Source organism: Leptonotus elevatus, chromosome 9, assembly GCF_054856555.1.
Source record: "Leptonotus elevatus isolate MCC_2025b chromosome 9, RoL_Lele_1.0, whole genome shotgun sequence".
Classification (NCBI taxonomy): Eukaryota; Metazoa; Chordata; class Actinopteri; order Syngnathiformes; family Syngnathidae; genus Leptonotus; species Leptonotus elevatus.
The window spans coordinates 15,857,631-15,871,977 of NC_141247.1; the positions used below are offsets into that span (position 1 = coordinate 15,857,631).

Below are 14,347 nucleotides of genomic sequence, written 5' to 3' on the forward strand. Positions count from 1 at the left end.
TAGCTGCTAAGTAGCGCACACATTCCTTTGAATTCTGGCTAACCATGTTAGGAGAAATGAGCTCAGTGAAGCTTTTTGGGACTTCTTGCCGGTTGATTCTGTCATGCTATTCAATGTGTTTTGATAAGGCAGGAAATGCTAATTTTGTCTTTCAAACAGTGATGCGAAACTGCTTATTGCGAGACTCACATAGTGGTTAGCATGTCTTCCTTGTAGTCAAGTTGTATGATTTGATGATGACAGCCTAAAGATGACATCATATTTATTCAGATTCGCCTTGTGCTTTTTGACATAGACTGATTTTGATCACTTCTAAGAGTATACACATTTGAGGTTAGCGGGTGGACATCGCAGCCAGCGACGTAGCAACATAGCATTTTTTCATGACCAATTTTTGGAGCCTTCCGATGTGAGCTCTGATAAATCGAATAAAACTACAAACCTACGAGGTCTAAAACACATAAAAATGCCGCGACGGATGATATCTTGTTTAGGCGCGTTTGATTTATCACCATGACACACTGAGGTAGACTTCTAATGATTTATTGTTTCAGTCAAGTTTCAGGGTCATCAGCTGGCTGTCAACAATCTGTTATGGAAACAACAGCAAACCCGTCAATGGACCAATGATTATCTTATCTGTTTCTCACACAACGAATCGGGACACTGCTTGGAAAAAAGAGAAAATGTTTTATTCAAATGACGGCGCAGCAGAAAACAAATCAAACAAACAGCCAAAAGGCAGCATTGTACCTTAAAGACAATTAATCAGAGCTAGCCTCTTAAAACGGGGGGCACATATTAATCACTGCGGCTTTGAGTCGGCTCCTCTAGTGGGAACGCTGCGGTGATAAGAATGGCTCACCTTGGGAAATCTGAGGCAGTCGCTCACAAATAAGCAGCGTTAATGAAGAGCAAGAACCATTAGCTCCCTTTGCTACGTGTGATTTGAGCACACATGCTAGCGTGCACAATCATACACCGCCCAAAAATGTGTCAGCTATTCAATAATGGAAAAGTTTGTCCCTCTGGGTTTTTCAAAAGTTTCATCCGTTGTAAAACTGAATGAAAACACTGTCAAGTCATTTTTTAATTTGTATAACGGGAAAAAAAACAATCATGATCTTAAAACGAGTAGCCTATAGGTTGATCTGAATCAGGATTTTTAACGCTTTGCTACATACTGTACTTAGCGTGACCCGTGATGAAATCTGTGTCATTCCTGTTCTAAGCATTGTTGGTCACTTTGGAGTATGCTACTATGTCTTGAGCTAATGTGCAGAAACAGGGTAAGCTGACATTAGCATATTGATGTAACAAATGAAAGCACCACTTCCCTTGTTTTTTTCCTGACACACACAAACACACACTTTTTAAAGCGCATGTATGGGTCTTACATGAAAAATATGCGCGGTAACATTCAGGGCCATTATCTTGCTTTTTGTGAAGCGTAACGCCAAAGATCTGCATCTCGCCAAAGTGGATGTAATTGAATAAGGCGATAGCAATTTCTTTGGCTAAACTCCAAGGTTTGAATCGCTACAGCTTACTTTCAATGTTATGCTTGAACATGTGTTTGTGTGTATAGCTTCAGATATGCCGCCGCGGGTAAAATGAAAGCCAAAATGCAACAACTGAAGTAATGTAATGCATTTTCAGTAGTTTAAGTCAGACACACATGTAGTCGCTGTCCTGTGAAAAAGACTTAAGCCCATTTTTGTCTTAAATTATTATTTTTTTTTTTTTTACAATATTACATTTATGGGATGAAAGTGGATGCAGACACCCCCCAAAAAAATAAATAAATAAACGAACAAAAGAAACAAACAAACAAAAAAGGACATAAGTGTTTTTCATTGGACAGCGACGATATGCAAAATGATAGCACTCGCAAGGAGCTGCTGTTGCCCTCAACTCAGACAGACAAACCCCTGATGTCACTCACTAGGCCACACCCCTTAAAGGCACGCATCCAACACACAGATACTACAGCACATACAGATTTTTATAAGCTTTTCACATAAAAACATACAACTGTGATGTTTTGGGGCGACCACTGAATGTTTATGGTCTTCCCATTTTGTAATCCCATCCTTGCTATACAGGTCAAGGGCAACGACGCCATCCCCTCAGCCTTGTGTGGTGGCAGTTATTCCATTTGGGACACCCTGAGTGTGATGCACGTGCAGCCGTGTTAAAGGTCATCGCCATATTTCTGACAGCCTGTCGCAGGGAACCAAACAGGTATCATCTCTTACAAATGTGCTCTGGGAGGAGAAGTTGCTCTCAAATGTTGACTTATTTTGCCCATTTGGAGTCATACACTGGGAAATCTTATCTGCAGCAGATTGTGTTGTCATTATTTTTATCGATACCCGTCGCGAGTATCGATACCGTGAAATGTGTTATGGTATTGGTGCGATACCGATACCTGTAGTACCGACTTCTGTAGTGTTAAATTGAGTTCAAAATCTAGTGTTAATTATTTTGAGTAACTGGGTGTTGATTTGGGTGTTTTTTGAACACTCAAAGTGAAGAAAAAGCTCTACGGGTGGTGTTATTTCAGCGAGTCAAACTCATTGACTCCAGGCTGAGTTACCTTATACATCCGGGCTCTTTTCTCTCTTTTCTCATTTACCGTGAGTCGTGCGGGAACTAGAAAGAATTTTGCGGCATCAAACATGTACTATCTCATGGCGTACTACGTTAGTGTTGTTGCCCCCCAAGTACTAGGTACTAGGTTCGAATCCCACTGTCTCCATTTGGGTTTGTAAATACAAACTTGTCAAGAAGTAATGCTAAAACTGTGAGAAATTAATACAAAAAAATTAAAGGAAATAACACTTTTAAGTGTTAAAAAATAATGTGGAAAAAAAAACACTGATAGGTGAAAGTAGATAACACTTTAAAGACAAAAAGTTCACTTTTATGTGTCAAATAATAACACTATGGATGTTGTAATTTACACTTCCGAATTTGCTGTGTACTCGCCCATCCTTACCTAATATTATTACGTTAAGTTTATTTAGTTCCATTGTTCAACTAAAGGCCTCCCTCATTGACAGCTACTACTTGCTGCAGGCGAGTTAACTCATTCACTGCCATTGACGGTTATAGACGTAAAAAAATCATTTTAACTATTTCTATTAGTTTAACATTTGTTTTCTACTTTTGTTAACGAGAGTATGAAAACCTAGATTTTTTTTATTATACATTTAGAACAGATATAAAATTTGTGATTAATCGTGAGTTAACTATTGAAGTCATGCGATTAATTATGAGTAAATTTTTTAAATAATCTCGTCAGGTGGTTAAAGTTTTTTTATTGTTATTAATGGCATGACTTCACTAGTTAACTCACGATTAATCACAAATTTTATATCTTCTTTATATTTTCTTTTATATCATACTCTGGTTAACAAAAGTGGAAAAAAAAGTTAAACTAATAGAAATAGTTCAAATGAATTTTTGACGTTTATAGCCGTCAATGGCAGTGAATGAGTTAATAAAGCGCTCTTGGCACTATATGACAAAAATACTGTAGTCCTTTACTTTTCCCTACTAAATTCTTGAAGGAACATATTGTTCTCACAAATAGGAGTCAAGGAGTATTGAGAAGTGTTTCTGGGACGGTCCTGATAAATGTGACCATTATAGGAAGTCTCATTTCTGCCCATGTGTCGCACGGCTCTGAGGAGACAGCGCCGCTGCTTTAGTGGCCATTCGCGTGTAAGTGATAAATGTGCTGTGTCGTGTGTGTAGTTATAGTTTGTGGTGTGCTTTCCTTTATGTCGCTGCCTGAAATATTTCTCGCACACAGTCATGGATAATTAATCCTGCACTACCGTGTGGTTTAGATGCCACGCGGCAAAATATGCCGTCTGTTGTTCCCCCCCCCTTCATGTTGTACACTTTGATAATTAAAGCGTTGTTTATAAATGGAAGTTATCTGTGACCTTGAGCGCGCTCCTTGTGTGAGCGTGGCTCTGCAAAGTGAGAAAAGGCACCAAGAGGCGCTTTAGGCACAATTTGCTACCTCTGAGAGGCTGGATGTTTCTCTCAATTAATGGAGGGACATTAAGCGAGTCTTCAATGAACTGGCCTTACTTAAACAGATATATAGAGCAATCGCGGTGCCCTCTGGTGCACAAAGTCAGTTTTAACATCAATTAGTGAACGATTTATATGCGGACAAAGTGGAGGCAGAGCCGCGGCTAATTGAAGTGACTCGACTGTAACTGGCGACGGCTTCCTCGGATGTTACAGCGCACTTACGTAGTCATTCACGGGAGGGTACTCCACCTCACGGGCGGAACGGTGACCTTTCACCTCGGTGTCGGGGGCGTCCACGTGTTCTACCTCCTCCTCCTCCAGCTCCGAATCTGAATTACAAACAGAAACACAAGTATGACAATGAAAATTCCCTTTTCATATTACAGTAATCTGGATAACGTAAAGTACACTTTTTATCTGTACAAATGTATTTTTAACTTCACTAGTTTGAGGAATGCAGTGAAATGATTAATAAGGAGTCGACACAGTCTTTTATCTAAAGTTGTAAAAAAAAGTCAAAGTCAAAAATCTCTTTGCAACAATATGTTCTATGCACCCTGACTAGTCAAAACATGATATTCTGATTAATATTACATTTTTGAAATAGGAACAAAGCAGCAAAATCCACCTGTTTTAATCCATCACACGAGGCGGCCATTTTGCCACTTGCTGTCGCCTGAAAATGACGTCACGGTGCCTAAGGGCTCAGCTAACAGCCAATCATGGCTGAGCTTGTCACATGACCAAACGCGGAAAACACTTGCACCGTGATTGGCCGTTACCCGAGCCCTTAGCACTGTGATATAATTTTGTCATTTTCAGTCGACAGCAAGTGAGATTTTTATTTTTTTAACCTGCATCGGAGGCAAGTGACGGTACCACTCTGCCACCTGGAGCCCACAAGTGAGATAGATAAAGTCGTGTGGATTTTTGTTTTGCTTAATTTATATTCCCCAAACACAATATTTTTTTGTGTTTGGGGAATATAAATGAGCCATTTTCAGCAGTAAAAAGTGAATATTTTTTTACTTACTTTGTAACTTAATTATTTTTATTTTTTCTCTCTCTCAAAAAACAACATTATTTTTCATGTACAATTAACACCTTTAAAAAGTATATTTTTTTATACTTGTTGTCCACTAAAGATGACATCACCTGTGCTGAGGAAGTAGGTAACAACCAATCATGGCTCAGTTTACAGATCAAACCCAGAAAACAGGTGAGCTATGACTGGTCGTTACTTATTTCCTCAGCACAGGTGATGTCATTTTCAGTCGACTGCAAGTGGAAAAATTAGTTATTAAAGGTATATGAAAAATAATGAAGTTATCAAATTATTATTTCTGAACAAAATATTAACTTTTCACTGCTGAAAATAGCTCGATGAGTCAAGTATTCCGTGAAGTCTGAAATGACACAACATAGAGGAGCTTTTGTCAAATTAAAATAAGCGTGTCAATCAACTCAATCAATAGATTTTTTCAATGCGTATTCAATCCTGTACTTGATGTGACCTCTATAAACTATCCACATGGCTTGCGGCACCACACACCCACCAGGCCGTGTGTTTAAAGTGCACATTTAATCTTAGAAGCCCCCCCACCACCCGTCCTTCCCCGATGCCTCACCGCTCAGGGGGGAGGGATGGATCCAGTGGATGGGCAGCTCCTGGCAGAATTCCCAGATCTTGGACTGGAAGAGGAACGCCGGGTCAACGATGGGCTCCTCGGATGGAACCCACACTAGGGAGTCCTCCTTTTTGTTATCCATGGCATCCACCTGCTAGCACACACAACCCACGCCCCCACCCACCACACACATCGTGAGTCTCATTGTTTTAATCTATCATCTCTATGAGACGACTTCCTGACTCCTGTTGCCTGACCCTCTTCCGCCTATTCCGCCTCGCCCCTTCCCTCCATCAAGCCCGCAGCATTCTCTTTCTATTACACATCATTGAAATTCACAGACAGCGAGGATTTGACTTTCAAATGACTTTGCAAGTGATCTTCATTACTGCGCGTGTGGCGGCAGTATCGTTTAATGTGACAGACACAATAAAGCCTTGCATTCTCCTCCTCGTCTCCTCCCCGCTCCGCCGCGACGCATCGCTTGGCATCCAAGCGCTATCACTGAGCTTAATTTGTTGGTATTATAGTTCATGAGCTGTAAAGTAAACTATTATTGCTTAATGATCGCGACTACATGTCAGTGTTGTCTAATAGAGACATATGACAGGCACCGGGGTAATGCTCTCTGCTAATACAGTTCACATATTTATTTTCATGTATATGTAAATAAACACACAGACTTCCAAGTTCCTCTTTAATTAGGCAGCCAGAAGAACAGTTCACTTGACAAATGTTTTTACAAGGTGATTTTCCCTCAGTTTAAAACTTAATTGCACATTAGTTAGACTTGGATCCTGGGGCTATCGTTGGAGCAGGACTCATTAATATCGGGCTGTGCGCCTTGTATCCCCTGTATGCCCCTGTCACTCCTTGTTAAAAATAGGCCAGTTTGAGACCTTCTGGTAGCACAACTTCACTTATCAGTCATTTGACACACTTTGTTTTTAATGCCTAAATTAGTGGAGGGCAGTGGTGTATTGAGGAAAAAGTGGTTACATTAGAATTAATTAAATAAGTAAATAAATAAATAAATTAGGGGAGTCAAAGAGGCAACGTGGGTACCCCTTCCCATGGGCTCATCACCGGTGGGAGGGGCCAAAGGAGTCGGGTGCGTAGTGGGATGGGCGGCAGCCAAGGGCGGAGACCTGCTCTTGGGACATGGAATGTCACCTCTCTGGCGGGGAAGGAGCCCGAGCTGGTGTGTGAGGAAGAGAAGTTCCGACTAGACATAATCGGACTCGCCTCTACACACTGCTTGGGCTCTGGTACCAGTCCTCTCGAGAGGGGTTGGACTTGCTTTTCCCACGGTGAGAGGCGCAGAGCAGGTGTGGGCATATTTATTGCCCCCCGGCTAGGCGCCTGTACGTTGGGGTCGTGACCGAAAGAACAAGATCCCGGATACAAGCGGCCGAAATGAGTTTCCTCCGCAGGGTGTCCGGGCTCTCCCTTAGAGATAGGGTGAGAAGCTCGGTCATCCGGGAGGGACTCAGGGTCAAGCCGCTACTCCTCCGCGTTGAGAGGAGCCAGTTGAGGTGGCTCGGGCATCTGGTTCGGATCCCTCCTGGACGCCTCCCTGGAGAGGTGTTACGGGCATGTCCCACCGGCGGGAGGCCCCGGGCACGACCCAGGACATGCTGGAGAGACTATGTCTCTCGGCTGGCCTTGGAATCCCGTCGGAAGAGCTGGTTGAAGTGGCTGGGGAGAGGGAAGTCTGGGCATCCCTCCTAAAGCTGCTGCCCCCACGACCCGACCTCGGATAAGCGGTGGAAGATGGATGGATGAATTCTAAATGTGAATTGTTGCGATTGGGCTAAATATGCTCAAGTACTGGATGTGTCCAGGTTAAGGTTGAAGGGCGTAACTTGTTTGACTTACCCGCGTGCTGGCAACTCACCATACGCCATTGGCGCTAGCATTAAGTCGGTCAGCTCTCAGATATTAAAGTCAAAGCTGAGGAACACAAGCAGCCCACTCTAATTGGACCTCTTAACCGCTCAAGCTGAGTGTAAAGTGAATGGAGGTCACGACACGTGGCTCGCAACATGACTCGGTTTTCACAGCTGAGAAACGACTGCAATAACTTGTAAGGGGGAGGCGGGAAGGTTGGGTTTTCACCCGGGAGGGAGGTGTGCTAAAAGGTCAGCCTTTTAGCATGGCGCAGGGATTTTGAAATGCCAGTTGACAAGAACAAAGACAACATGAGTACAGTCTTTTGGTTTATGCACACTTTTCCATTTGACGATTGACTAATCAGGGGTTACTAGAACACAAGCAACTTATCTTTTTTATTTTTTATTTTTTTTTTATCAACTATTAGGCCTTGGAAATAATGATGATTTGTTTTGTGATGTGTACTCCCTGCGTATGTACGACATTCCGCCTACAGTGCTGTTGACTTAATTACGCGCCGCTTGTACTGTAGTTAATGAATTTACCCTCGCCTTCTACAGAAAGCCAACTGGGGAAACATTGGCCATGACACATTGTTTAAAGTGTTGCTATGTTTGCCAGAGATCAACAAATGTTTTATCATGACACCCAGGAGCTTTGCCGCACATTTCTGGTCTTTTTTTTATGCGCTGCGCCATGCCATAAATTTTAGTTGACATTTTTATATTGGCAACTTTTGCCTCTCAAGCGGCATTTCAACTCTGCAATATCGTATCCATGAAGCTATGACGAGTCACTTATTATCCTCGAGGATTACTCCCATGCATTCATGAATCATGCTTTGGACAGGCATTTCTGATGTTTGCCACCTTAGCAACCATATTAGCAACAAGGTCAATGGAAAGTAAATCATGTTCTGTGATGCTATTTATAGAATAACTTGAATGAAATTAATTATGATTAAATATGAAACTGTATTTTTTTAATATAATCCATCCATCCATTTTCTATCCATCTGGAGCTAATCAGAGTTGACTTTGGATGAAAGGCATCGTACACCCTGGACTGGGATCCAGCCAATTGTATATAATATAAGCACATTTATTACTTATTAATTTATTAAATTATCTAAATGGTTTAATTTCAATTGAAGAGTTCATTTGAGTGTTTTTTTTTACAACTCTCCTAAAAGGTGTACTCCCTTACAATTTTTCATCGTAATATTGTGCATCCTAAACATAAACAACATACTCCAGCCTCTAAATGGAGCTATTAATAAAAAGAAAACGCACATATTTTTCATTTTACAATATTAATGTGAGCAAGTTTTAGCTATTTTCCAGTTGCCAGAACAAGGAAGATGAATAAGCAGCTTAAGGTGCTGCTAGACTAGTTCATTATAGCAGCTGAAATCTAAATCAGTGCTAGCCAGTTCACACTGTTAGCCAGTTAGTTGTCTGTGATTGTCCTGATAGCTTATTAGTTTGGGCGCAGAGCTGTCACAAACTATAACGAACAATTTGGCCAAAGAAATAGACCGCCGCACGACATTCTTTTGAAAGATTATGGATGCACTTTTCACAGCCTTAGCCTTCTAGCTTGGACATGCTAGCGACTTTGGTTCAGATATTGGCCTCAATAGTCTGTCATATACCCATCTCATGGTGAGTTTAGTCTCATTGTTTGTTTGTTACTTTGTATCTGTAGTTTTGGACTTCTGCTAATTTAGTTTTTTGATGATTCCAAAGTACATTATTTTCCTTTTTTTCTTTTTTTAGATTTTTGAAGTTAAATTCTTTTTAAGAGCACTCTTGTCTTGCTTCCCTGTATGTGGATCCTCCTGACACCTCCGCACAAACCCCGATTCATTACATTTTCCTCAGTAAAAGAAAAAAGGTCTACTTACTTAATACTGACTGCTAAATGCAAGCACAGTAGCAATAAGCACACAATGTTAAACTGGAATTTGTTTTTAGCTCTTGTATCGGTTGTGTATGCCTCACCAGCGTGGACTGAGTGTGATATTCACCCTATTAAATCCTGAGTGTCTCTCTTGTTGCAATGCATTTCTTCTACTTTGTTCGATACTTTGTCATCACACACTTTTCTATGGTGTTGTGCTCCACTCTGATTTCTCGGCGCTTTCTAAGGAAGGGGCCAGCCACTATTGTGCGACTTTGGTATACTGGCTTGCTATTCACTCAGGTTCGCAGCCGTCTGAGTGGGAGGTTTTCGAATGGCGGGCAAAGCGTTGGTCATCCATATTAAGTGACTGTTAAATGGAGCAGGCAGCATCCAACAATAAAGGCAGTGAGGGAGGCGGAAGGCGAAAGGCGACTTGTGTGTCAGTCTGGGGGAAGTGAAATGAAGCTCAGGGATTACTCCCTCAGACGCTGCATGGAAGAGGCAAATTGAAAAGGGAGGGGCGGGGGAAACTCTGGCAAACAATTCATGTTTGTCACCTGGTGGTGCCCTCGTATAGGCTGGATTTTGTTATCAGTCGCCTGCAGTTTCTCCACCATTTTTCCATTGTTTTTTGGCGCGCCTGTGAAGCCCACCGTGGTTGCTCTGAGCCCTCCGCGCTGAAAGCCCGCGGCTGGGTTGTGTGAGGAGCCACTAGTGCTCGGCTTTAACCACTGTGAGCTTCATGCGTTCCACCACTTGAGAAGGAACTTGTGCTGAGCTTCGGTAGGTCAAACGTGGGAGGATTCTCACAGAGGACGGTTCAGGGGCCTCTGTCTATTGTTGGTGAGGTCAGGCCAAGGTCACTGTATATTTTCTAAACACAGCCCTCGTGATAATATTTACTGCAGTTCTCCTGTGCCGTCAAGGGTGAAGATGGGAAAAAAAATCCTTAGTAGTTGCAGCACACAGTGGCATGCAAGTTGAGTGATCCAGGAAAACTTTTTTTAAATGTGATTGAACTTGACATATAGATGACTGAAAAAAAATCATTTGAAAATGTACTTATTTCCACTATGTATGTTGGCTGCATATGATTACATTTTATTATTACATGCAGAAGAAAGGAAAAATGTGAGTTTACCAAATTAAGGATTTTTTTTAGCTTCCGTTGATGAAGTAACAAGGGCAATTGTTTGTTTACTATGGAATAATGGAACTGGCAACGTGGAGTAAACCTTTTTGACTGGCAAATGCATTCAAACATATTTGCAAATACGTTTAAACATATTAAAATACGTTCGAACGTACTTGTACTAGAAAGTTTTCATTGAAACAACAAAGCTGGTAGTTAAGGCTGGGAAGTAAATACAAGTAAAAATTGACTTGTTACTTCCCACCACTGTTTGTAATACTACAGTCGAGTGACACTTTTATAACATATGGCTACTACAACCCGCCATGACTTAACACCATCTGAAATGTGGATTCCACTGAACATGGAACAGAATCATCTTCATGGCAGTCATACTAAAAGCTACCAATATCTTGCCCCGATCACTTGGTTGGCTTATGATGATTCACTTTCGAGCTGCCGTTTCAGCCAATTACACTTCAAAGTGCTGAAAAAAAGACAAATTGTGTGCACATATGGTGTTGGCCCAGCAATTAATATCTGTAAACATGGATCTTACGTGAAGATGAGAGGAGAACGAAAGCCTGTTTGGTTTTTCGTTTGCAGCATGTGTTCTTAAAGTTGAAAAAAACCCTGAGACTTAAGTTTTGCTCGTGCTGACATTTGGCTGACTATGTTTTTGAATGGAGTGCCTTTGCTGCGTATTTGCCAGCTTCTTCTTCTCAGCTACAAGGTAAAATGGAAATGAGCACATAAGAGTGTGGATTTTCTCTTTGAACACGCTGCCCACTCAGTGAATTGCACTGTGACATGGGAAAAAAATGGGGATTTTGATTGATTGAATCCCTTCCATTTCTTTTGCAGGGTTCACCATGCAGATATCTAAAGCCCAGAAAAGTAAAATGAATCCCTATAAACTTCGAGAGGAGACTTGCTAAAAGAAAATGTATTTTACAAAAAAGAAAATAAAAAATCCCACAGCATATTAAAGTCATCCCTCTGTCAGAACCCCCCCCCCCCCCCCACCCCCCTAAGATATCTGAGTGGAGCCTTTGGAGGACAGGATTAAAAATTAATATTGGCTCAGGATTGACAGCAAACACCATTTGATGTGAGCCACAAAGAGGCTGTGTGGTTGTGGGCAGCTGACAGTTGCACAGGCACCACAAAGCACAGTAAGAGGGACAGGATGGCGATGGACAGGTTGAGGATCTGCAAGGCGCCCGCAGTGTTCCACTATGGTTATCTCCCCTCAGTATGCACGGCAACTTTTTGCATGGCTACACGGGACGCATACCTTTAAGTCGCCGTCCTCAGCCTCCACCTCTGCAGCTGTGGGCAGTGTCCTGGTTTGGCTCCTGATGTAGCACCTCTGATGTTCGGCAAAGCGGATTCCAGTGAGTCCCTTTGAAAATAAGAGGGCGTGGCGGGAGAGATTGCTCAGAAATTCTGATACATCTTTCATTCATTAACTCACTGTGATGCACATCTCCCATCAGCATCCAAGCACTTGTATTGAAATGTGTCAATTTTGAAAGGATAATCAAAGCTGGAGTGGAATACGCAATGTGTTCTTTTCAATCTTTTTTTTGTGGCACGTTATGCAACTGATGAATTGTTCTCTATACACTAGTAAAAAGGCATAAGTGTTACCGTAGAACTCACATGGATTAGCCAGAGAAGCCAGCACTTTGCCATACAAAAATAATGTTGTTACGATTTCATTCATTTATTTGAAAATATGTTTATAAGAACTGCGCTACATCATGCTGAGGCTAACTTGCTAGCTAACATTAGGGATGGAACGATAACGACAATATCGTGATCGCTGCCACAATATATCGTCGCCGTCATGTCACGATATTAAAAGCAGCACATCTGTTAAAAAAGTCGGGTTGATTTCCATTTGTGCACTTTTAGCACCCTCTGGTGGCAATTTTTTTTTGTGCAGTTTAATTTTGGTAGGTTCCATGTTTTTACAGCAATAGAACGTAATATTCTGTGGGCCTTGCAAAATCAGTCAAAATCCAGTAAAACCGCCGGGAGCGAAGGAGGTTGCTTCAGTGAAAATGACTTGGAGTGAATGAGTTAGTAGGAAAGTAGTAAGTAGTTGTGTAACTGTATTAAGATTTTTGTATGTTGTAGACAAGCTGAGTTTAGCCTGAGCGGTGAAAATTAATTAGATTTTCAATATGCAAGCCATTTTTAAAGGGTAATGTTGTAAAGATGAATTTGAAATGACACTTTTGATAATAGTTTGATTTGTATGTAAACTGTATATGGTATAAACTATTAATATAAGCAATTGTTAAAAAAAAAAAAAAAGTAGCGGCGTGTCACTTGTTTTTTGCTATTTGCAGTTAATATACTCCAATAGGCCCTTGCCCATTTATTTTGCAGCATTTTACGTAATCACAGACTGAATCGCCCAATGCGGCAGGTCTCCCGCTTTTAAGCGAAACAGAAGTCAAATGGCACGGTTGCTCGGCAGTGGCTGTACAACACTTCATAGCGTATACGCCAGAGAGTTGAGTGACATGCTTGGAGAATGAAGTGTGTGCCCCCATTGAATTAGCCAGTCACAGGTTGCTCTCGCCTTCTTAATCTGTGCAGTCGAGTGTGGAAGTCGCCGTCTGCAGCCGCGGCGGTGATTCTCCACCGGGCGCTCTCTTCAGTCTGACACGCCGAGCCTCAACGGGCACGACAGAGAGAGATCTGTTAATTCGCTCCACACTATTGTATGTTAATCTAACATATTCAGACGAGACAGCGTCTGAAAGAGGCGCACAAAATCAGATTATATCCAATTTATTTCCTGCAGAGAGCTGCTCGTTCATCACACTGTATTAGAGCAGACAGCAGGGTCGACATCTGCCACTGAATGGCATCGGATGAAAATCGTATGCCACCAAAATGAACTTGATTTTCTCTCAATTTAATTGCAGCAACACGCCGATTGCCGTGACATCATTTCAATCAGGTGACTTGACCGCGTGGCCGCTGGGCCTGCGTTGTGGATTTTTTTTTGTGGCAAGGTGCCGTCGCCTAGAAAACAGACAGCAGCCGCACATGACATGATACAATGTGAAGCCTGTTGTAATCTACCGCCTGTAATTTCATCTGCGTCGGGACAATAATAGTCTCAAGCACAGAAGCATGATGTTTATGCCTGGCTTTATTGTGATGAGTCTCTGTTTAATTTGGCTACCCCGCATCGGGGAGCGGTGGGCGGGAAAGCAAAAGGGCAATGTTGCGATGAGATACAATGATTACTGGGCTTGGTCAACCAGAAAATGAAGAAAGACACATTAACACACGGATGAGAAATGGAAAAGCGATGTCATTTTGAGAGATGGGGGGGAAAAGCAGTCCATTTGGTAGCCATTTGCGAGACGCTCATCTGCTTCTATTCAATAGGATGGAGGACATACAACTGTATGCATCATTCAGCTCCTGTGAGGAAAGATCTAACGCAATGTCAGCAAGTCTCACACAGCCCTATTCTAAAAAAGTTACACTGCAGTGATTTGCATAATTATTTTCAACCTACATTCAGTTCAACATTTGGTGGGGAAAAAACACATTAAAAACCGTTACATCACACATTCTCATCTCATTGTCTAATTGCTGTTGTATCCTTGAGCAGAATTGAATTTAAAGGGAATAAGGGAATCAAGTCGACTGTGTTCACGGCAACGCCAATTTCGACCTGAGCCCGTTTATGAAAATGCCAAAA

At 41.9% G+C, this 14,347-nt stretch overlaps 1 protein-coding gene and 1 long non-coding RNA gene across 3 annotated transcripts in view; one reads left to right on the forward strand and one right to left on the reverse strand.

Annotated features, from left to right (window-relative positions):
* The window catches only part of LOC147168568 (uncharacterized), a 71,949-nt gene that overhangs the window by 9,337 nt on the left and 48,265 nt on the right, over positions 1-14,347 (forward strand). The window contains exon 2 of the long non-coding RNA XR_015096009.1: positions 2,106-2,244. This is a non-coding gene — a long non-coding RNA (uncharacterized LOC147168568). The remainder of the gene's footprint in view (positions 1-2,105; positions 2,245-14,347) is intronic.
* Positions 1-14,347, reverse strand: part of tnmd (tenomodulin) — a 61,554-nt gene that overhangs the window by 4,201 nt on the left and 43,006 nt on the right. The window contains exons 4-6 of one of the 2 annotated variants that reach the window (XM_086085454.1): positions 11,909-12,016; positions 5,682-5,832; positions 4,276-4,382 (exon numbers count right to left, since the gene is read on the reverse strand). In XM_086085454.1, the coding sequence (XP_085941580.1) occupies positions 4,276-4,382; positions 5,682-5,832; positions 11,909-12,016 (366 nt within the window). Of the gene's footprint in view, positions 1-4,275; positions 4,383-5,681; positions 5,836-11,908; positions 12,017-14,347 lie in introns of both variants that reach the window. The other variant, XM_086085453.1, reaches the window with a different exon arrangement.